Source organism: Staurois parvus, unplaced genomic scaffold (assembly GCF_062004578.1).
Source record: "Staurois parvus isolate SC_StPar_1 unplaced genomic scaffold, SC_StPar_1.0 ptg000684l, whole genome shotgun sequence".
Lineage (NCBI taxonomy): Eukaryota > Metazoa > Chordata > Amphibia > Anura > Ranidae > Staurois > Staurois parvus.
In genome coordinates, this window is record NW_028318480.1 from 2,720,363 (window position 1) to 2,746,323 (window position 25,961).

The 25,961-nt window shown below is 41.9% G+C and overlaps 1 protein-coding gene across 1 annotated transcript in view; it reads right to left on the reverse strand.

Annotated features, from left to right (window-relative positions):
• Positions 1–25,961, reverse strand: part of LOC149447503 (potassium channel subfamily K member 6-like) — a 50,398-nt gene that overhangs the window by 13,783 nt on the left and 10,654 nt on the right. Inside the window, exon 2 of the mRNA XM_089652525.1 lies at positions 24,644–24,957. Within this exon, the coding sequence (XP_089508651.1) occupies positions 24,644–24,950 (307 nt within the window). The 5' untranslated portion in view covers positions 24,951–24,957. The remainder of the gene's footprint in view (positions 1–24,643; positions 24,958–25,961) is intronic.

Below are 25,961 nucleotides of genomic sequence, written 5' to 3' on the forward strand. Positions count from 1 at the left end.
GGTTCAAGGTTCACATTTGATATTGAAGCATCACTGTGTTGTTTATTTGCTGTGCTACATTTTTCAATATTTAGTTTGTCATATGTGGGAACTCATTACATGCTAGCTGCACAATCATAAGGAGGTACATATTGCGCTGAAGTTTCTTTTCTATATATATTGTTAAATTAGTGGTTTATGGTTAGGTATTTTGATAAAAATTGAATGCCAATGAACAATATTTTCTATACTTTTAATGGGACAATGTAGACAGCCTGTGTTATATTCTGTCTGTATTTGTGCATTCATGATAGTCAAAACCTATTCTCACAACAATGGATGCAACATGCATGGGTAAGGCTTTTTGGCTACACTGCAAAAGGTCATCAGTTTTTTAGGCTAAATGGTAGGGAGAACTAGGGATTGCATTCAGTGGTCCAGCAAGTGGTGGGTGAAACATGAACACTACGAGTAACATTGCTTTTTCATGTTCTGAATGTACTCATTCTGATTCATTCAATATACACTTTACAATCCACACTTGAGGGTAAGGCTATATTCACACTGGCAAATTAGGCTAATGCAAATTGTAGAGGTATCAGTGCGTCCAGCACCAATCACCGCAAGTAATATGTAGCTGTGCAGAGAGCAATAAATAGCAGCAGCCGCTAGCGAATTGTCATCATAGTGAATGGGGACAGAGGCAACACCTAGCCGCAGCAGGAATCTGGGGACTCCCGCTGCTACATTTATTATTATTTATTATTTTTGTCTTAAAGGTGAACTCATCCTTTAAGGTAGTAACCTGCAGTAGTGAACACAAGTCTACAGTATTTCAAATATACTCAAGGAGAACCTTTGACCTCAGGTATGAAAGGGAGGAGAAAGACCTTTCTTCAGTGTCAGACTGCTCCCTTAGAGTCCTGATGACACAGGCACAAAATTATCAACACTCTTTGGGAGAGCTAGACATATAATATACAGTATGCTATACACAAAATCCTAAAAAGCCAGTGTAAATGTAGTCTTACTCTTTAAAAATGGCTCTGAACTTAAAAGGATAAGTTCACCTTTTGCCCAAAAATAATAAATGCATATTTATTTGCAGGTAAAAAAAATGCGTATTTATTATTCTTAGTTGCGGGAGCCTGTAAAGCATTGCTCCAGCGATCAGAAGGTTGCTAGTGCCATGTAGGTCTCCTGCAGAACTGTCAGTATATCTACTTGCCCGTATGGGATGTACAGGCAAGCAGATTTACGGACAGGAAAATTCAAGAAACTACCAAGGTGCTCCACAGCGCTGCAGCGGAAGCCCCACACAGCCATGTTTTTTTTAAAAAAAGTGACAGCTTGTACGGGCAACTTCTCCCTGTACTGCTGTCACAGGGAAGGGGGGTGGGGGTGGAACGGGCAGCGGCTACAGCATTGGGAACATGTTACATGTTCCACCCTAAAAACAGGTGAACGTATCCTTTAATGTTCCTTTTTGTACTCTCAAATCTAGTCTTAATTATTTCTGGAGCCAGCCAATCCAGTCTGTCCGGTGCAGCCAACAACTTAAGATGTTATCCTAACGGATACATAACTGAAATATCTGTCAACTTCATAACTGCCAGAAAAATGTTTCTCTATAAGAGTGAATGCAGGAGGCACTGTTCACATGAGTGTTTGCAATCTCTAGATTCCGAAGCGCTCTGAAAAAATTACAAATTGCACCACGTGTGTTCGGGTGTCATAGATTTTCAATGGAACCAAAATGTAGTGTGGTTTTGCAGCAATTGTTACATGATTAATTACGGCAAAACGCATCGCGTGAAGCGTGTCACTCAAAAAAGGAGCAGGAGCTTCTTTTGGGCGACAAGCTTTGTGTGTGACAACTGCTGAATGACATGTGATCCTGTATGGTGTACTACAATAAAATGCAGCATATCTGCATTTTAATCGCAGCCCCATGCAGCACAGCTGCATTGCAGTGTTAATAGAACACACAGAAAACAATTGTTTTCTGTGCTTTATAGTGGTGACTGGCGTTTGACAGTGCGATTATACACACAGTGTGAATTAGCCCTTGAAGCTGAACTTCAGATAGATATCACAGATACAAATTAATGCAGAGATGAGTACTGTCAAATTTTGAGTATTTGCTTAGGAATTTATTCTTTGTTTATGTTCTAGCTGGATCAATGTCCCCTGATTTTTACAAATACTGTATAGACTTAAAGGATAAGTTCACCTTTTAGACAAAAATAATAAATGCTATTTTTTTGCAGGTAAAAAATGTGCATTTATTATTTTTGTCTACATGAGCCTCGAAAGCTCCTATAGATCGCTGATGCCATGCAGGTCTCCTGCAGACCTGTCAGTATATCTGCTTGCCGTATGGGATGTACAGGCAAGCAGATATACTGACAGGTATCTTCAATGAACTACCACGGCACTCCACAGCGCCGTGGTAATTCATTGAAAACTACAAGCCCACAGCCACTAAGGCTGTCGGGACTTGCAGTTCATTCATTCATGGAAGTCCGTGAATGAGTGACGTGGCCGTGTGGGCGGAGCCCTGCACGGTCACGCCGTTTTCAAATTTGACAAAAGTACAGGGAGAAGTCTCCCTGTACTGTCAGAGGAAGGGGGCGGTGACTGCAGCTATGGGAATATGTTACATGTTCCACCGAAAAAACAGTATAGTTGGTACTAGATACTGCCATCTAGTGGTTATTTTGGTTACTGCACCTTTTTTTCTGTGTTCCCTCCTATTTTATGATTAAATTCCCCATTGCCTCATGGCCACATGATAATTTGCTCACATGAGGGGAACGCGTTACCATGTTTTGACCTGCAAGTACGTTTTTTTTTTCAATCATCTTCCACATCCTGTTGTCTGCTGTAACCTTCTGCATTTAATAAAGATCTTCGTGGAAGAGAAAAAGGTGTTTGGTGAGTTCAGCTCAGACTCTCCACGGTGATTGTATCTGCTTATACAGGCCAGGCATAGAGGTCTCAGCAAGGGATAAGTCACTAGTACAACAGTTGGAGTCAGAAAAGTAGGCTTGCAGCCTATGACACCCAAAGCATCACCCTTCTAGGACCACCACCTTTACAAAGAACATTTTTTTGTTTTACCGCCCCTAACCTGGTTTTTAAATATTATGACTGTGTATTAATAGATTTCTATGAGATGATCATTTCTACTGATGAAGGCAATAAATGGATTAAAAATCAGCCAGTTCAGCAGGAACCGGATGAATTTAAAACCATGTGTGGCTGCCCCTGCTGGACAGAAGTCAATCTAAAAAGTTATTTTTGTGGAACACGCTTGCTGGTAATGTTTTCTCGATACATACATCTGTATGTAGAGTAACAATTCCTTTTTTCAGATTCTCAGAGAGTTCTTTGCCATGAGGTGTCATGTTGAACTTCCAGTGACCAGTATGAGAGAGTTAGAGCTATAACACCAAATTTAACACACCTGCTCCCCATTCACACCTGAGACCTTGTAACACTAACGGGTCACATGAGGGAGGGAAAATGGCTAATTGGGCCCAATTTGGACATTTTCACTTAGGGGTGTACTCACTTTTGTTGCCAGCTGTTTAGACATTAATGGCTGTGTGTTGAGTTATTTTGAGGGGACAGCAAATTTACAATGTTATACAAGCTGTACACTCACTACTTTACATTGTAGAAAATTTTAATTTCTTCAGTGTTGTCACATGAAAAGATATAATAAAATATGTACAAAAATGGGAGGGGTGTACCCAGTTCCGTGAGATACTGTATAACTAAATCAAATAAAAATATATCTGCAGTATACATACTGGGTTGATCGCGTATGCTTGAGTAGCTGAAAACAATTGAGAGTTGTACAAAACTACATGTGTGATTTAATTCCTGGAGTTCTCATGCCATACAGGATCTAATTGCTCCCTCACTGAGTTATAATTATCTTTATTGTACAGCAGTGTCAATCAGTATATAGATAGGAAGAAGCCGAGGTGACCTCAAAACCTAGGTCTTCCCAAACCAGAAAATTGGGTGTTGCATCAACCCAAGTGTTAATTCAGCCACTCCTTAAATATGTCTGGGATTTCATGGGCATGACTGGCAAATCTGACATTGGGTACATTCAGAATTTGAGTTCTCTCGGCTTTAAAAGGAAATGTATAATACTTTTTTGTATAGTTACTTTATTATGTTTAGAACTGAAAAGTTTAAATATTAGGAAATGTAGCACTACCCCCTAGAGGGCCGCTGGCTAATGATGGCCAAAAGGCACAGTACACTTCCATCATTGATAATGATGGTAACAAGTGTTCCTACTCACTAATGCAGAGACTGCCAGCACACACAGAGCACAGTTCAGGCACACTGACATAGAAATCAGACTAGGGGGAAGTCTTTTCAGGTTTTAATGCTGAATAAACTTGTAACCAGGGAGCGGTGGAGGACATGAGATACTCCGAGAAGTACAGGTTTTATTGAAGAGGATACTAACTTGTCTGACAATAGCACTCCTTGACCACTGAAACTGTAAAGGAAAGGCCGGATAAGGGGTCTCTGCGTCATCTGTACCCCATAAAACTGCAATGGCTCTTATCTACTTGCAGCACACAACCTCATCCAGATCAGCAGTCTTTTACTTAGGAGGCCAAGTGATAGACACCCAGGCTAAAGCCTCGTACATTATGGCTCAATATCATCTGGTATTGGCCAGTTCAATAGAAACCGGCTGACATTCGGCACATGTGTACACCTACCTGTCTGACAGAAGTCGGCTGTTCAGCTTGCTTCTTTCAAAGGGGCATTCTGGAAAACCAGCATCCGATCGGCATCTGATCAGTGCTGGCAGCCAATGGCTGCGATCTAATAAGGAGTTAAAAAATGGCGATAGCCATGTATAGGAGATGTGCAATAGACTTTTGTTCTTAAAATGATGGCAAAAAACTGTAATTTTTTTTTTAATAAAAATAAGTGTATCTGAGTGGTACCATTAAAGGCCTAATTAAATTCATTTGGAGGAATTTGCATTGTGTGCCCACAAATTCTAACGTAGAAAGTATCACTTTTTTTTCTGTTATGACACTGTTGCACTAGAGCCAAGAGAATGTGCATCATAACGGAAGATTTCTGTAACCACTGACATCACTAAACAACCCAGCTATGCAGAAAGTAGATACTGGTCCTTTTAGCTCCATGATCTCCAACTACATTTCTAGAAACTCTGTATGTTTAGAGGGTTTGTAGTGGAATGGGTATTTATTTTTATCTGGCCATCCCCTTTAGGATGGCAGTAAACATACTCACTCATTCTGGAATGTGGAATTTCCCTTACTTGGCAGACCTGTACAGTGTAGCTATAATCAGTCAGCTTTTTGGCATCAGATTTCCACAATGGAAAGATTTACACATTGCCATTGCACACTGCTATCAGCTAAACAAATTTTACACTGCTAAATGCCTCCTCTACAGTGAAATAAAGTTTTTTTGCAGTGTTTGCACTTTAGATATTAGCGCATAAAAGGAAACAGAACCAGGAGCAGGGTGGATGGAGAGGGTGGTGTAGAGTCTTAAGAGAAACAATCCCTATATACAATACATTCTCAGTATCTTTAAAAGAAGTTAAAAGGATTATACCCACAGACATAGGATGAATATCAGTCAATCCAGATGCTTACAGTCAGACGATATGTCTATGAACCTGTGTCAACAAACTTTTGTTGTCAGACAGGTTATGCATTCCAATACGAGTCTAAGGAGATGGAAAATTCACTCAGAGTAGGTAAAATCCAAGTCAGAAGGGGGTCAGTTGCACCAGTCTGTAAGGGGGGGGGGGGGCAGGGAGAGGACATGGCTGACTACATGCTGTATCTGCCACGTGGCCATTATGCACCCCTTTAGTAACTTCAGACTAGGCTCAGGAAAAGGTTAACAAACTTTACTGAAAGTTCAGAAGTGCAACAAAATAAAGTGCAACACAGTTCCTTAGATGTCCAGACCCTAACTGTCTGACTGTTTGGTGGCTGCCTAGACCTGCCTTAGAAAAGAGAAAACCCAACACTGGTGAAAGTTCATACTTGGCAGTATTCCGAGGGGTTGGCATCTTTGGCTGGACTGCAGGGCCCAGCAGTCCCCCTCTGCAAATCAGTGTCATGACATTCCCAACCCGAGACCATACCACGATCCAGAACTAGCTACGAACAGCAGGCACACAGGGCCCAGCAGTCCTCCTCCACAAAACCAGTGTCAGGACATTCCCAACCCAGGACCATACCATGATCCAAAACCAGGAACGAACAGCAGGTACACAGATGTAATACATCTGCATAGGGCAGGTAGGCTGGGTCCAAAAAAGCCTGGGGAAAAAGGGACCGAAAGGTTTAACCTATCCTTCCCCTGCCAGAGCCAACCAGGGCTTACAAACTACTGTAGGCAACCTGCCTACACATGCATTTCACCCCCCCGTTTTCACAAGTGCGACCCCAACACTAAAACAGGCACATGATACAACATGTCAAACAGTGTTAAAAAGATTGGCATAAATAACCATGTAAACAACAAGCAAAACAGTTCTGCAACTTATATACACTATATTGCCAAAAGTATTGGAACTAGATAACCGTGTGTACTCTCCAGCACTCCAGGAAATGAAATGCCACAGGGAGGCCAAGGGGACCAGGACAGAAGTGACCTAAAGATAATGCTTCAGGGGTGCAGCCCTCCTCAGATGGGGGAAATCAACCACTGGAAAAAGAGCAGACAGGTGGCGTAAACACCTAGTGCATTATCCAAGATTTATTCAAAGGTGTAAAAGACAAAAACATACTCACAGGCATAGCATGTATAAAAAGCTTTTGCATAATGGAGATGGCCACAACGGGCAAGGTTTACCAATTGTCAGTGTAGTCAGGAGGCTGAGGCGTTTCGGAGACGAGTCCCTTTCCTCAGAGCTACTGACCAGCCAGCTTGAAGGTCATGCTATAAATAGCCATGGCTAGATGCCTTGGGAGCAATGCTCCACCTCCTCTGCTCGTTAGAGGGGGAGGAGTTAGAGGGGGTTATTTGTAGTGATACAGTAGGACAAATACATAAATAAATACGCACATCAATTGCAAAGATCAAAAAGATGGGAGATGCAAAGATCATAAAATGTAATAAATTATGTATCTGTAACTTGAAAATGTTGTGTATGGCTACAGACAGTGTATATAAAAGCATTTTCATGCATAATGGTAAATGTTTTTATAAAAAAATATTATTGGAAATTATAAAAATTATTATTGTAGTAGATGCGAAAATAAAAATAAATATAAATAAAAATAAATAAGTGTCTGTGAGTTAGTGCATAACAATAGGTGGCAGTAAAATGAGAAGTTGAAATTAATGTAATGGAGTGGAATCTGCAATGCTTAGTACCTCTAGGACAGGTTCAGATATGAGATGCGAGTGTGGAAGACCGATGGCTGAGAAAAGTATTGGGACGCCTACCTTTACATGCACATGAACTTTAATGGCATTCCAGTCTTAGTTTGTAGGATTTAATATTGAGTTGGCCCACCCTTTACAACTATAACAGCTTCAATTCTTCTGGGAAGGCTGTCCACAAGGTTTAGGAGTGTGTCTATGGGAATGTTTGACCATTCTTCCAGAAGCGCATTTTTGAGGCCAGGCACTGATGTCAGACGAGAAGGCCTGGCTTGCAATCTCCACTCTAATTCATCCCAAATGTGTTCTATCAGGTTGAGGTGAAGGACAATCAAGTTCCTCCTCCCCAAACTTGCTCATCCATGTCTTCATTCGACACCTTGCATTGCACTTGGTGATGTAAGGCTTGGATGTAGCTGCTCTGCCATGAAAATCCATTCCAAGAAGCTCTCTACGCACTATTGTTGTGCTAATCTGAAGGTCACATGAAGTTTAGAGGTCTTTAGCTATTGACTCTGCAGACAGTTGGCGACATCTGCGCACTGTGCACTTCAGCATGCGCTGATCCCACTGTGTCATTTTATGTGGCCTACCACTCAGTGGCTGAACTGCTGTTCTTCCCAGTTGCTTCCACTTTATTATAATACCATTAACAGTTGACCGTGGAATATTTAGTAGCATGGAAATTTCACAGATGGACTTGCACAGGTAGCAACCTATCACTGTACCACACTTGAATTCACTGAGCTCCAGAGAGCAACCCATTCTTTCACAAATGTTTGTGGAAGCAGTCTACATGCCTAGGTACTTGATTTTATACACCAGTGGCCATGGAGGCGATTGGAACACCTGAATCCAATGATTTGCAGGGCTGTCCCAATACTTTTGGCAATATAGTGTGTGTGTATATATATATATATATATATATATATATATATATATATATATATATATATATATATTACATTATTATTACAGGTACTTGTATAGCGCCGTCAGTTTACACAGCGCTTTACACACACTAATATATATATACATATACACACACACACAGTTGTGTTCAAAATAATAGCAGTGTGTTGAAAAAGGTGAATAAAGCTCAAAATCCTTTGAATAGCTTTTATTTCCATACACACATTGGGAACACTACACATTCTATTCCAAATCAAAACATTAAGAAAAATATATCAAATTTGTGTTGTTCCTTTAAAAAAAATTTAATAAAAGTGAATATTAGACTGTTCAAAAAAATAGCAGTGTTTGTATTCTTCTTTACAAACTCAAACATTCACTATATAAACTGAAAATTGTTTGAAGATTTTGCTTTCCTTTGAATCAATTAATATTTAGGCTGGCCATACATTATACAATTATCTGCATATTTTTGGTTTAGATTTACCAAAAACCATATAATAGGAGGACAAACCTAAACAACACTTTCAGTTGTATCCAATTAGGCAGGCCCTTGCACTACATAGTTGAAGGTAAATCTAAAGGAAATTGGGCAGAAAATCTGCAGATAATTGTATAATGTATGGCCAGCCTTAGTTGTATAAGCACTGTTTCTGAGAACTGCTGTACATCTGTGTTGCATGGAGTCAACCAACTTCTGGCACCTGTGAACAGGTATTCCAGCCCAGGATGATTGGACTACATTCCACAGTTCTTCTCTATTTCTTGGTTTTGCCTCAGAAACTGCATTTTTGATGTTAACCCACAAGTTTTCTATTGGATTAAGATACAGGGATTGGGCTGGCCACTCCATAACGTCAATCCTTTCCTCTTCAGCATAAGGCAGCATGACCTCTTCAAGTATTCTGATGTATTCAAACTGATCCATGATCCCTGGTATGTGATAAATAGGCCCAACACCGTAGTATGAGAAACATCCCCATATCATGATGCTTGCGCAACCATGCTTCACTGTCTTCACAGTGTACTGTGGCTTGAATTCACTGTTTGTGGGTCATCTGACAAACTGTCTCCGGCCACTAGACCCAAAAAGAACAATCTTACTTTCATCAGTCCACAAAATGTTGCGCCATTTTTCTTTAGGCCAGTCAATGTGCTCTTTGGCAAATTGTAACCTCTTCAGCACATGTCTTTTTTTCAACAGTGGGACTTTGCGGGGGCTTCTTGCAGATAGCTTGGCTTCACATAGGCGTCTTCTAATTGTAACAGTACTCACAGGGAACTTTAGATCTTCTTTGATCTTCCTAGAGCTGATTGTTGGCTGAGTCCTTGCCATTTTGGCTATTCTTCTATCCATTCGAATGGTAGTTTTTCCGCTTTCTTCCACATCTTTCAGGTTTTGGTTGCCATTTTAAAGCATTTGCGATCATTTTAACTGAGCAGCCTATCATTTTCTGCACTTCTTTATAAGTTTTCCCCTCTCCAATCAACTTTTTAATCAAGGTACGCTGTTCTTCTGAACAATGTCTGGAATGACCCATTTTCCTCAGAATTTCAGAGAGAAATGCACTGTAACCAGCATGTACAACATTTGCTGCCTTCCTTCCTTAAATAAGGGCAATAATTGCCACCTGTTTTTCAAAGAATGAATGACCTCACCAATAGAACTCCACACTGCTATTATTTTGAACATGCCCCTTTCAATTAGTGATTCAATTACACAGATCAGCAGCATGCATGTCATGACTGTTGGGTCTGTTGGATTTCTATTACTCTACTACACCTGCTAGTAAATTATCTGCCATATAGAAATATAATTTCTACCAGAAACAGTGATTGATCAGGTTAGTGATGTCTGACTATTATTTTGAACACAAGTGTATATATAAAACACAGAGACAGAGGAGCAACAAAAAATTCATAAGAAATGCATGTCTTACAAATTATGCACAAATTTGCATGTTCATGAGGGAAATAAGTATTTGATCCCCTATCATTCAGCAGGATTTATGGCTACCAGGTGTCTTTCATACAGGTAACAAGCTGTTCACAGGAGCAGTCAAAAAAATCAGATTCCAAACGCTCCACCATGGCAAAGACCAAAGAGCTGTCCAAGGATGTCAGGGACAAGATTGTAGACCTACACAAGGCTGGACTGGGCTACCAAATTATCACCAAGCAGCTTGGTGAGAAGGTGACAACAGTTGGTGCAATCATTCGCAAATGGAAAAAACACAAAACAACTGTCAGTCTCCCTAGGTCTGGTGCATCATGCAAGATCTCACCTCGTGGAGTGTCAATGATCATGAGAACAGTGAGGAATCATCCCAGAACTACACGTGAGGATCTTGTCAAGAAAATAATTGGTAACACACTACGCTGACAAGGACTGAAATCCTGCAGTGCCCACAAGGTCCCTCTGCTCAAGAAAGTATATGCCCAGGCTGGTCTGAAGTTTGCCACTGAACATCTGAATGATGCAGAGGGGGACTGGTTGAATGTGTTGTGGTCAGATGAGACCAAAATCGAGCTCTTTGGTATCAACTCAACTCACCTTGTTTGGAGGAGGAATGCTGCCTATGACCCCAAGAACACCATCCCAACTGTCAAACATGGTGGTGGAAACATTCTGCTTTGTGGGTGTTTTTCTGCTAAGGGGACAGGATAACTGCACCGCATCAAAGGGACGATGGACGGGGCAATGTACTGTCAAATCTTGGGTGAGAACCTTCTTCCCTCAGCCAGGGCATTGAAAATGGGTCGTGGATGGGTGTTCCAGCATGACAATGACCCACAACACACAGCCAAGGCAACAAAGGAGTGGCTCAAGAAGAAGCACATTAAGGTCCTGGAGTGGCCTAGGCAGTCTCCAGACCTTAATCTGATTAAAAATCTGTCTTTGAAAAGAGAATGGTTAGCAGATTACTATAGAACTCTAAAGATAGGAACAGTGTCAGGGATGTGTGCTTAGTGAATAAATAAAGGACCAAAAGCACCCATAAGATTGACAGCAGTGGGAAATTCACATCACTGAATGACTGTGCACACTCAGCCAACATGAGCATCCATATTTATAACAGAATGCTACAGCAACAGAATCCTTCAACCACGCTCAAGTTTGTGGGAACCTTCAGTTGATTACTTATACATCTTGGGGGCAGTGGAGGGTGAGATACGACAGGTTTCACTTCTTTCTTAAAAGATGGGTTTTGTAGGTCCATATAACCATGTGGATATATACCAGTGATACTGCACAGACAGCAGAACAAAAACTTCTTGTCCACCAGCACACATGCTTGCAGCAAACTATATTATACCATTATAGGCACACAATGACCAGCTTTACTGAACCCCTAACCCTACTCAGTGATCTGTACACTTAATTACATTCATTATCCTTTAATCTTCTCTGTGTACTTTTCATGTGTAATCCTCTCTGGGTAATTAAACACAGTTACACCAGATTCTCCAGATTCTCTATTTAATACACTGAACAGAGAAGCATTGGCGAGGGCAGGGGGGTGTCTTGGAGGACAAAAAAGGTACATAATTACATAAAGAAAGAATATATGAACGTTAACGGATAGCAGGGGCGGACTGACCATTTGGAAACTCGGGCACTGCCCGCGGGCCCGGGGTCAGTAGGGGGCCCCATGAAATGCCCCTGGTACCTTTTTCATATGCTTTTTTGAGTTTGGGCAAGGACACAGGGGCCCCATGATCCCCTATTGCCCGGGGGCCCCATGAGTTGTCAGTCCGCCCCTGACGGATAACTCTTAATATGTTTGCATGCACAGCAAAACACCTTAACTACTGTATACTTTTTGTATAGGGACATCATTCATGGAGGTTGTGCATCAGTTGCCACAATATATAAATATCATCAAGGAACAAGGTGTACAGTTCTCATACCTGCCAAGATGCCTTAAATTCACAACATTTATTAATTTTAAACACAGGCTTTGAGAATTTGTATGCCCTGTGAACTTTGACAAAGGAATGTGTATGATTGTGCAAGAATTTAAGGCAAGAATTGTAGATCTATATGTAGGGGCTAGGTGGGTGAGCATAGTAGTAGGCATGTAGTACTTCCTTAATGTTTCCCTCCTCCTCATTGGGCACCAAGTGTGGTTCAAATGAGAGGCCTATCACTGAGTGGGTTCTTGTAGGCTATGCTAGGCACCTAGAATGGGTCACTCACCTTATACATGGAGTACCTTCACTTGTGTCGTGCTCGTCAATGCCCCGAGTAAGGGCAGAGGCCACTTTCAGGGATAACTCAACCTTAACGTAGACCTCAGACTCAGAGGTGGCTGTACACTGTGTACACTTGAACAGAAAAACTGGATTTCAGTTAACTCTTCCAGTCCTCAAACCAATGTACACCTTCACTGTCAGTTGTTGCATTTAGGAGTGACATGTTAAGCCGAAGCCCACTCCACCTCTCCAGTGCATCTTCGCTACCTCACTCCCAGTAACAGAATGGCGTCGCTGTGCACCTAACGCAGACCCCATGCTTGTACTACATTAACTCTAGAGATGAGCGAATTATTCAAAAATTCGATTCGGCTGATTCGGCGAATTCGCGGAATAAATTCGATTCGAGTCGAATATATTCGCTGCGAATTTAACTTATAAAAAGGGTGTTTCTAGGCTTCAGAGAGCCTTTATATTAGTGCAGAACACTGTACCTTTAATTTAAATGCCCTTGGAGTCTGCTGGGGAAGAGAAATAATACTGTCAGTCAGTATGACATGCAGATGAGTGCCGTCGATCTTAGAATCACCGCACACTTCACTCATTTGGGCAGTCACGGGGCCAAAACCAGAGTGTGGAGCCACAGTGTGGCGGTGGAGGCAGCAGCAATGGGAGGCCATACAGCACCCTATGACAAAATGGAACCCACCAGCAGTGTGAGGAGACCTGAAAGTGGCACATGGCAGAGTGTGGCGATGGAGACAGCAGCAATGGGAGGCCGTACAGGGACCCATGACACACTCTGGACCTGGCAGCAGCATGAGGAGGCGGTACAGGGGCCCATGACAGATTACGGGCCTGGCAGCAGCATGAGGAGTCGGTACGGGGGTCCCTGAGTAACAATTCTGTGTCCCCGAGTAACGATTCTGTGTCCCTCAGTAACGATTCTGTGTCCCTCAGTAACGATTCTGTGTCCCTCAGTAACGATTCTGTGTCCCTCAGTAACGATTCTGTGTCCCTCAGTAACGATTCTGTGTCCCTTAGTAACGATTCTGTGTCCCTCAGTAACGATTCTGTGTCCCTGAGTAACGATTCTGTGTCCCTCAGTAACAATTCTGTGTCCCTCAGTAACAATTCTGTGTCCCTCAGTAACAATTCTGTGTCTGTCCCTGAGTAACGATTCTGTGTCCCCGAGTAACGATTCTGTGTCCCTGAGTAACGATTCTGTGTCCCTAAGTAACGATTCTGTGGCCCTAAAGTCTCTCTGGCCCTAACTCTGTCCCTAATACAGACAGGTCTGTCTCTCTTGAATGACCGGAGGCTAATGGAGAATTGTAAGATGGCCGCAATTTATAGCTCCACCATTACACAGTGCTGGCTGGCTGGCTGCTGATTGGCTAATGCGATCACATGTCATGAATGAATGCATTATGGGTCAGCGCGCCTTGTCTGCGCGCCTTCCCAGAGATCCCCGCTCCGTCGCCACACATGTCGCCGCCATTTTTTGGAAAATTCGATTCGTGCATCCGAAGTTTGCTAATTTTCGGATTCGGCGCGAATCGAATTTTTCCTGATATTCGAAACGAATTCCACTTCGCCATGTTCGATTCGCTCATCTCTAATTAACTCTTTCTATTCTATATCTATGACCAGGCAGGGAACCATCTGCTCCTGTTACTATGGGAGACGGACTGCTTGGAGGCAGTGCCGACAACAACTCCCTCAATGCTAGAGGACATCCCACCTTGTCACCTGCACATGCTTCTTGAAAGGCTGTGGCTGCCCCAGCATACCTGCACAGGTAAGTGTCCACACTTCAAAAGCTCATAGTGGCAGAATACAGGTGCTGGTGTCTTCAGGGTGGACTGAAAGTCCCAGCAGTTACCCTACATGTGAAAAGCTTCAGAACGTAGGTCTCTGGCAAGATGGAACTGACCTAAAACAGGTAACAGCCAGCGGGAACTCCAGCTCTCTACAGCACGGTCTGATCTGGACCTATGTCCTCTTTATAACAGCGCAGGACCAGTGGGTCGGGCCCAGAAAGGCCACAAAGATAACTTTGGGCACGGTGGCATAAGAAATTAACCCTCTTCTACCCGGTTTGGTCAGCAACTCACTAACTACGAGTAAGCAACCTGCTTACATATACATTGCTGTTTATTCAGATATGGTAATGCCATATTTTTTCCCAAACATTTCTGCATCCTTTATCTGCCCACAAATATCCTCTGGAGCCCATTAATAAAATGTTGGTTGCATGTAGAAAATCCATTTAAGAAAGTTTTTTTTGTACACTTTATCTTAACACAGGTTACCAGGTACTAGGCCTCAACCCGAATGTCATAAATCTATGAAGCCAGAATTGGTTTTAGTTCTCAATATGTTACAAGCACAAACTACATATGTTATCTATGGCCCCCAACTGAAATTCTGACAACCAAAGTCTGAAAATGGTGGCTCTGGGCAACACATGTCACTCCTATTTGGAACATGCTGATAAATGCATTTATCTGAAGGTACTTGGATACTTAGTAGGCATTATGACGTCATTGCCTTTAGATCAGTGGAAGAGTGGAAGTGTGAATCTAATTGAGTACAATAAAAGGAACACAAACAAAACTCATTTCAATTCTCTAAAGCATTGAAATCCCCTATCTGAATGGGACTTTCCATGCAGCAACTAATAGGGGACCCTACCTTTCACATTCTCCTAGTGAACAGAAGAGAATCAATGTTCTTCTCTGGTTAGATGTGTTACACATGAACATTCTTGCTGGCTTCCTTCAATGCATTGTTTAAGTGGCCAATCTAAAGTTCTTTACAAATACCGAGATGTATAAAAGCGGTATTAGCATTGCATTTATGGGTGGGCCTGAGTTTTAGATTGGGGTTGTGGGAGAATGAGTCAGGTTTGGGTATCTTAAAGTGTCATTATACCTCTTAACTCTTACCTTTTTAATCTCTTTCCTCATAACAAGCTCACATTAAATTTACAGCACAATACCAGATTTCCAGAACAAATAGTGCTCCAGGTGAAGTCTGAAATGCAGGTCTTAGTTCTGAGAGAACCCCTGACCTACAGTTGCAAGAAAAAGTATGTGAACCCCTTGGGATTCCGTGGAGTTTTGCATGAATTGGGCATAAAATGTGCTCTGAACGTCATCTAAGTCACAACAATAGAAGAACACAGTCTGCTGAACATAATACTACACACACATTAGATGTTGCCATGGTTTAATTGCACATAACATGTAAACATTCACAGTGCAGGGAGGAAAAAGTATGTGAGGCCCTAGCTTAATGACTTCTCCCAGAGCTAATTGGAGCCAGGAGTGAGCCAACCTTGACTCCAATCAGTGTGATGATATTGGATGTGTTGCTGACAGCTGTCCTGCCCTTAAAAAACACACACCTGTTTTGGGTTTACTGGTTTCAAGAAGCACTGTCTGATGTGAACCGTGCCTCGCAGAAAAGAGCTCTCAGAAGACCTACGATCAAGAATTGTTGACTTGCATGAAGCTGGAAAGGGTTACAAAAGTATCTCTAAAAGCCTTGATGTTCATGTGTCCACGGTAAGACAAACTGTCTACAAATGGAGAAAGTTTAGCACTGTTGCTACTCTCCCTAGGCGTGGTCGTCCTGTAAAAATGACTGCAAGAGCACAGCGCAGAATGCTGCATGAGGTAAAGAAGAATCCCAGAGTGTCAGCTAAAGACCTACAGAAATCTCTGGCACATGCTAACATTTTTGTTGACACATCTACAATAAGGAAAACATTAAACAAGAATGGAGTACATGGGAGGACACCACGGAGGAAGCCATTGCTGTCCAAAAAGAATATTGCAGCACGTTTGAAGTTTGCAAAAGAGCACCTGGATGTTCCACAGCACTACTGGCAGAATATACTGTGGACAGATGAAACCAAGATTGAGTTGTTTGGGAAGAACACACAACACTATGTGTGGAGAAAAAAAGGCACAGCACACCAACATCAAAACCTCATCCCCACTGTGAAACATGGCGGAGGGAGCATCATGGTTTGGGGCTGCTTTGCTGCCTCAGGACCTGGACGGATTGTTGTCATTGATGGGAAATGAATTCCAGAGTTTATCAAGACATTTTGCAGGAAAACGTACGACCATCTGTCCGCCAACTGAAGCTCCGCAGAGGATGGGTGATGCAACAGGACAATGACCCAAAGCATACAAGTCATTCAACAAAACAATGGCTGCAACAGCACAGAATACGCCTTCTGGAGTGGCCCAGTCAGAGTCCTGACCTCAAACCCATTGAAATGCTGTGGCATGACCTTAAGAGAGCGATTCACACCAGACATCCCAAGAATATTGCTACACTGAAACAGTTTTGTGAAGAGGAGTGGTCCAAAATGACTCCAGATCGTTGTGTAGGTCTGATCTGCAACTACAGGAAACGTTTGGTTGAGGTTATTGCTGCCAAAGGAGGGTCAACCAGTTATTAAGTCCAAAGGTTCACATACTTTTTCCTCCCTGCACTGTGAATGTTTACATGTTATGTGCAATTAAACCATGGCAACATCTAATGTTTGTGTAGTATTATGTTCAGCAGACTGTGTTCTTCTATTGTTGTGACTTAGATGACGTTCAGAGCACATTTTATGCCCAATTCATGCAAAACTCCACGGAATCCCAAGAGGTTCACATACTTTTTCTTGCAACTGTATGGGAGGTAAATCCAATGTATTACTACTAGGGGTTCAAAACAAATAGGACCTTCCAGTCTTCCTGGAAATTCTCTGAGCTTTGTCCTGGATATAACAATCAAATCACAAATTTCCTAAAAACACATAAAGAACATGTAAACAAGGGGTGGCTTGGATGTCACAAGAACAGCCTATCAACTGCACTGACCCTGCAGCCTTTACCATGACATAAAATGTTTACAATCCAAACAGGCTGCTGACTCAGTAAAAGTGGGCTCCCAGCCAAGAACAAAAGCTGTATTTAGATGGGGAGGGGGCACATCAGGGTACACTTATGGCCGGAAACCATACCAATTGTCACAATGATACAGACATCTAAGGTCAACCCAGCTGAAAAACTCATAAAACATAATAGATTATACAATATTTTTGAAAAAGAAAAGCATTAACAAAACGTAGCTATTTTGTGCAGAACAAGCAACCAAATCAAATTTACTATTTCAAATATAATGAGGATGCAAACCCTAACAATCAAATTCTAGTATTTGCTCCCTTTGGGCCGTTATACATTTTTGATAAGTACAACAAATACCCATTGATTCAGTCAGAAATTCAGCAAAGTCTAAACTTTCTGCAGTGAGCCATCAATATAATCTCTGGAATTACGGTAAGTAAAAAGTGTCTCCCCTGTGTGCTAAAAGTGGCGCAGTGTGCGCCAAATTCATATACCTGTCTGAAAGTGCTGCACCACTTTTAGAATGCACTGGAGACACTTTCATCAAATCTGTTTCTGTAAGCCAAAAGAAAGTTGGTCTTACAGTGTTACCAAACTCACAACAGTAAAATCAGTCTGTATATGCAGTAAAGTAAGCTTGTTATGCTTACTGTGGAACCTAAGGGGTTAATCCTCTGCATTGTGTAAAAAGGCTGTAAGATATGAACTACCAGTAATTTATTATAAATTTGGCGCAGGTGTTGCACCAAAATGTAGAAGTGGAGAAATCTAGAACAACCTGAATATGGCACACGAGTTGCTATCAGAACCAAAACTGTTGCATATTTTTTTTGAATTGATAAACAGGAATGAAGGTATTAACTGAATGGGAAGCATGTTACAATACACCACACTGTATAATTAGTTCCAGGAGCCGATACTGATCCAAAATCTGGTTGTACCTGGCTTAAAGATAAACACATTTAATTACAGTTTGATGTAACAGAGCCTGTTAGCAGGAATCAGTATTTCTATGATTCAAGTTCATTGCATTGCTTATTAAATAGAGTAAACACAGATCAATCTGTGCAAGATTGCAGTAGCAACAGATAATTGTCAAATTAATATGTTCTGGTCATGATTAAAGCAGAGTTTTAGGTATGAATTTTTTTGCATAGTTATATTGGTTTAGCTTGAGCCAATATAATTATGCATTTCTCATACCTGAGTGATCCATGTGGAAGCTGCAAATCATCGTACTACATTGTAGTCACTGCTACTACAGTGATAGCAGTAATCTTCCAGGGCCAATGCCGAGCGGCTGCCCTTCTGCATAGTAACCACAGGGTGTTGCTGTTTCAATAAATACAAGGCCTTCTCTGAATGGATGAGGGGGAGCTGCGGGGCAACGATGTCAAGATCTATTAGTCATTAGTAAACCCAGATCTTAGGAAGGGCTGACCCATGTCCTGGTCATTGCCATTGTTACACACTGGCCCAAGGAGGGACTGTCCCATTCTCTGAGTAAATATTCCCATCGCATACCAGTATTGACCATGTGGGCCTAGGGAACTGTAGCAACTCCCAGTTGGTATCAGCGTAAAATATAATTTAAATAGAATGTGTCACTAGAACACATTTGTGGCTACAGTATTTGCAATTTGTCTAATTGTTTCTTTAAAGATCACATCAAAGTGCAAAGATTCAGAGCTTTCAGGAACCCTTCATCAGGCATAGGATGATGTAGGGGCCCTGTGGGGTTCCTAAAGGTTGGACTGAGATGTGATCTTTAAAGGATGGGTTCACCTTTTGCAAAAAAATAAATTCACTTTTTTTGCAGGTAAAAAAATGTGCATTTATTATTTTGTTCTGTAAAGCATTGCAGGTCTCCTGCACATCTGTCAGTATATCTGCTTACCTGTAAGGAATGTATGGGTCAGCAGATATACTGACAAGAAGATTCAATGAACTACCATGGTGCTCCACAACGCCATGGTAGTTCATTGAAAACTACAAGACAGCAGCTGCTAAGGCTGTGAGGACTTATAGTGCATTCATTCATGGAACTCTGTGGATGAATGAAATGGCTGATTTGGCGGAGCCTCGCAGAGCTGCGCAGTTTTTAAATCTGAAAGATAGTACAGGAAACTTCTCCCTGTACTTCTGTCAGAGGGAGGGGGAAGCAGCGGCCGGCGGCTGCAGCACTGGGAGCATGTTACATGTTCCAACCTAAAAACGGGAGGAACATGTGACATGTTCCCAAAGGTGAACTTATCCTTTAAATAAATTAGACTATTCAAATAAGTTTCATGTTGTGCTGGTGACACTTTCTACTTTGTAAGGAAAAATGTCACCAGCACACCGAGGATTACCAATGTGTCGTCACATGCCTGATGAAGGGGTCCTGCGTGACTCCGAAACGTTGCCTTGCTGTAACTATGATTGTTCATTAAAACCTTTGGACCCATATTGGTGATCCTCGGTGTACTGGTGACATTTTTCCTTGCGGATTTTGTTCGGTTCCAGCCGACGGTCGCTGCAGCACCCACTTATACACACAGCCATTTTTAATGCAGGAACATGTGCGTTTGGATTGTACACTTACACATTCTACTTTGTGACCCATCACCAGGTCACTATTACACTCTGGTCCTAAGAGGGAATGACACTTTACCATATATGTCATTATTATGCTCTGTTCCTGCAAAACACTGACCTATTACCATATCACTGACATTAAAACATTTTGGTTCTAAGTACGGTTATTATTGCACTTCAGGTCTTATTTCACTGTCTCTACTGTCTCTATAGTATTTTTCGTCAAAGATCAGCAGCAAAGCCGATCTGCCACTTGTGGATCTACCACTATGTGTCTCTCCTACTTTGTCACAGGCTGGGAGGTTTCATTGTTGTCGGAATTTACCTGAAGTTTAGATAGCACCTATGAAACTGGTCCCCGCTTAGCCTGTTGGTAAACCCCACTATTGCATGAGTAAACGAAATATCTCCTAGCCCAGAACTCCAGTCTGCGTTAGTTCCTGCTCTCCTGTATTCCTGTTTTTCCGGTTACCAAGTTCAACCTGAATCGGAGCACACTTGTTCACTGTTCCTGTTTCTAATACTGCCTATCAACTGTGTATTGTGCTCCAGTTCTATCCCTGGTCAGTTGCCATCTGCAGACATGTATCCGAGTGCTGTAACATGGTACACCCAGCAGTAAATTCCATCTTTCCTTGTGGGGTGTTCTGATGAAGATTTGGTGGGTGTGCTTAGACCCGGCGCTGCAGTACTTTAAATGGTTTATATCCTCTCCAACATGCACATAACACAGAGATTAGGCCAAGCAGTTTTTCCATGAAACATTTCCAATAAGTACATTTAGTGTAATTATAGAATTTACCGTAAACATCACTGGGAATTTCAGATTTTTATATTCTTGTGCTTAAATGTTTATGTTACTTTGTTAAACAGGGCTTGACAAATTCCAGGCATCAGGTCGCCATTGCGACTAGAAATTGCATCCTGACACCTGCGCTTCTGTCAGCCATCCACGATCAGGCTGACCTGCTTCACTGATCCTGGGATTTGAAATCCCCATGGCTTAATCTCCTATCTGTACCTCTCAGCGTATGGACAAGAGGCATTCTGATTGGTCAGAACTGTCACATGGATGGTGCTGACCAATCAGAAACAGTCTAGCTTGTCCTGTCAGTGGTGGGAGAAGAGGAGAGAAAGCTGTGGGGATTTCAAATACCCAGACTGGTGAAGAGGTGTCCCGATGCCTGACAGCGGGGGATCGCAGGACACTGGTACAGCGGGATTGGGGGGGGGGGGGGATTGGGAAGGGGTCCAGTGTAAGGTGACCGTAGAGATTTTCTGTAAAGGTGAACTTGCACTTTCAATGTGTCATCCCAGCCCACCCACATAGCTTTCTTTCTTTTTCTTTCTGACATGCAATTATGGATGCTGGGCACCCGATAAAAAAAAAAAACAAAAAAAAAACACAACAACACACAACAGATCTGTGTACCGGCCCAGTTGCCAGTACCATGTGACTTGCTGTGACCAATCACAGCAGGCCTAGCTGTGAATGGTCACAGCGATTACATGAACAGGCTGGGCCAATCACAGCCCATCTGTGTCATGTGATTAGACGTGGCCAATCACAGCTAATCACAACAAATAAAAGCTGAATGAGTTGATTTCATTCAGTTAAAGAAATTCTTTGCTATAAGCAATTAAATTGTGTGAAAAAAAAATACTGATTACTTCCCCAAAGTAGTACAATTTTACTATGGTAACATTATACTACTTTGGTCATAGTGTAATATGAAAAAAAAAATTTAAAAAAAAATAGAAAACTTTTTTTTTTTTTCGTGCTGTCAGTGTCCCTGATCACCACCACACCAGTTATATGATGACACTGTACTGCACTGGTGACAGTACATAAAAAAAAAAAAAAAAAAACATTTTCTGAAAAATTATGACAAAAAATTATAACTTCAAAAAACTCGCCATGCCTCTTATGAAATACATTGGACTGTCTACTTTGCAAAAGGGGGTCATTTGGGGGATATATGTACTGTTCTGACATTTTCGGGCCTCAAGAAATTAGATTGGCTGTCAGTACTTCAGGATTGATCAAATTTCAGATATATCCTATAGTTTGTTAACTCTATAAAACTTTTCTACAGACTAAACAATAAATACCGATTTGGGTTATTTTCATCAAAGAAACGTATCAGAATACATCTTGGCCTAAATTTATAAAGAACACATTTTTATTTGCTTTTATAACAGAAACAAAGAAAAACTTGCTTTTTTAAAAAAAATTTTTGGTCTTTTTTAGTTAATTTAGCAAAAAACAAAAACCCCAGCGGTGATTAAATGCCACCAAAAGAAAGCTCTAGTTGTGTGAACAAAATGATAAAATTTTAATTTGGGTACAGTCTTGCATGACCGCTCAATTGTCAAAGTGTGAGAGCGCTGAAACATGAAAATTGGCCTGGGCAGGAAGGGGGTATAAGTGCCCGGTATTGAAGTGGTTAAAGTGGTTTTGAAGGCTCAAGTTTTTTACCTTCATGTAGTCTATGTGCAGCATCCCCCCAACCCCCCCAATACACACCTCAGCCCCCTCTCGATCCAGCAATGTGCACTGGAGTCTGGGCTATCCCGGGATTCCCTCTTCTCATTGGACCATTGGTTCCCACTGCTGTTAATCACAGCCAGTGAACCAATGAGAAGAGAGGGGGCTGAGCCAAGGCTCCATGTGTGAATGGACAAGAGGCTGCTTGCTCTGGGGGCACCCCACAGGAGGGAGGGGCCAGGAGAGCCTGCGGGGAGGATTCGGGCTACTCTGTGTAAAACCACCACACACACAGCAGGTAAGTATAGGCATGTTTGTTATTTTTTCTTTAAAAAAAATAAGCCTTTAGAATCACTTTAAAGACAGATGGACCTGTTATATCATTATTACACTGTGGTCCTAGAAGGATAACTATCTATCATATTGTCACTGTCAGGGCTGCGGATAGAAACCACGGGGCCCCATACAGTCAACCTCACAGTGCCCCCCCTAAGAAAAAAAATTAAAAGTATACAGTTTACTATGCTTCAGTTATGAATGAACATAGTGAGTGATTCGTATCGATCATTAACTGTGTTAATTCAGGGGATTAAGGGGCTGATAAATGTAACATATTTTACCAGACCTTTCCTCTACTCTCCATCATGAAGAATCCTATTGTGTTCTTGCAGCTGCCGGTGAGAAGAAGAGGAGGGAAGCCGGCAGCACTGCAGAGGTGAGGGCACACAGGGGGGCCTGGGCAGCAGGGGGAAATGTATGGTGCACAGGGAGGGTGATGGGTGCTGCGGGGGGGGGCATTACTGGAACTGATCCCCTGCATGCCTCTCTCTGCAGCAGCTGAAAGCCAGTGGAAGGGAGAGGAGAAGAAGCCAGCATTCAGCTGCTGCAGTGAAAGCCATACAGGGATCAGTTTCAGTAATTACCCCCTAGCTGTGCCCATCATCCTCCCTGCCCATATCTGATTCACCCAGCTGCCTGAGCCTGCTGGCCTGGGCCCTGTACAGGACGACTGGTGGTACCCCCTTATCCATGGCCCTGGTCAGTGTCATCAGTACTCTCTGGTTCTAGGAGGAGACTGACCCATTATCATGTCACTGTCATTAGTACTCTCTGGTACTAAGTGGAGATGGACTGACTGCGGTTTATTTACTAAAACTGGAGAGTGCAAAATCTGGTGCAGCTCTACATAGAAACTAAATCAGCTTTCAGATTTTATTGTCAAAGCTAAATTGAACAAGCTGAAAATAGAAGCTGATTGGCTACCATGCACAGCTGCACCAGATTTCAAGTGCACCAGTTTTAGTAAATCCTCCCCATTATGTCGCTGTCATTAGTACTGTCTGGTCCTAAAAAAAAGAATGACATGTTGTGTATTTGTTATTAGTACTCTCTAGTCCTAGGTGGGGACTGATCTATTATATCCCACTATTCATGTTTTGACAATTAGTATTCTTTTGCCTTTAGAAGGATTCACTACCAAACCCACAGTCGCTTAATCACACAGGTTGCTGACACCATGAGCAAGTTCTCTTGAAGTATTCCTGGCTATTTGCTGTAAGATATTACAGATAAACTCTTTGCACAGGGTAGATGTTTACACAGAGATCTTTGTATTTCTTTGTGTCTAGTTGGATATTAAATGTGATTACAGAGTCCTATAGATTTCTTTTGTTTGCTTCAGTTTCCTGTGTGTAACCAGAGTGGCGGGTTACAGTATCCTGCTCATTGCCTGTCTGCTTGTGATATACTTACATCTGGCCTGCAGTGTGGCCGGTACAGGAACAGGGTCGATCTGTGACAGGTGGAGGCAATGTCACAAGGGCGAGTCCTCTTCAACAACAAACATTGCATTGTGGGATTGATGATTGAAGGGAAGCCACCAGGAAATATGCATAAAACAAGTTAACTGATTATACACCTACGACAACCGTGATTCTCTGGTGTCAGAGACCTTCAGAACTTGTATATGTTGGGGCCAGAATTCAATATTAATAATCCATAAGAAAGTTTTTACCATTCCACCCCTATGACAAAGATGTTCATGGCCACTCAGTTCCATCCCCAGGATAAAAAAAAAAAGGAGTCCAATTTTTATGCACTTTTTAAAATATCCTCTAAACACAGGCATGTGCCTCTTTGAATTGCTACTCACCAACAGTAGTCACCAAGGTGCTGGCAAAGAACAGGGAGGATGCCAGATCCCACTTGCTGTCACTGGAGGCATTGTATAAGACAGAAACTCCATATTTGTTGGCACTGATCACCCTCTCAAGGAAAGCTTCTAATCCACTCTCATTGACACATGGACTCTCATTTAAGAACATCTGTTTCAGTTGTTTTAGCTCTTTTCTTAGTTTTCCTTCATATGGAGCCTCAATGCTGGAGACCACCCATGCTCCCAGTAGGAGGTAGATCAGATAGCCTCCGATAAGCAAGGTAAGCACCAACCAGGACTGCATGACAGTTCTAGGTAAACAGAGACATAAATTAGACCCATCAGTAACTTTACAAATTGGCATGAGCAAAGAACTTGTCAAAATATACAGCAACAATATAATAATTCAACAAACTTCGCATTTTATTAAAAAAAAAAAAAAAATCCTTTGAGCTCTTGTTAAGATGCTTTGCCTGGGCTAAGATGTTGTGATCACTGCAGCAGAGAGGAAGAAGCATTTCCTCAACCTTTATTTTGTGACTTCTGTAAAGTTTGGCTTGGCTCCATACCCTACCAACATTTTGGTCATTTATGTCACACACCATATTAAAAAGGTGCAATACAAAGGCATTGGTCGTCTCTAAATTTGAACTCAGCTGCCAAGATTACTATGACTATAAAAGAAGCAGGTAAAAATTCTCCACTTTTTACATTGATGGTGGTATGCTGCAGCTGGTGGTGGATGCTGCTGTCCTTATACACAAAGAATGGTTACATAACATTTATAGCTACCGTAATATTACCCTTGTAATGTGCACAGATATAAGTGGAGGCAGATTTCCAACAGAAGCAGAAGACCCATGTCTAATCTTAGAAAGCACTGATGGTGTATGTCTATATCCACTTGAGGGAAGAAAGAGATTAGAAAACAAATCTTGAGTTTCGCTGACCCTATTATCCTGTAATCGTCATCTTACAATGAACTGTTTTTAGCATTGGACAAGAGGCTATTGATTGCTAAATTAGCAGCTATGCCAATAGCTTTTTTCCTTATGGTGGCTTCTGAGGTTGTTTGTAGCGGTCATTGTATCCCACAGAGCAATTGTTGCTCAAATATATTTTAATTACAGGTATTTATCCATAATAGCTACAGGTATTGAGAAAGAGAGAGAGAGAGATTCAGGTCCCCTTGATAAAGTCACGTGATCGGTGACAAAACACGTCAGGAGGAGCTTGCGGATGACGTCACAATGCAACGGGAGGTCGGTGTTTATCACAGCAGGGGTATACATCCCTCCAGGACTCTGAAGATCGT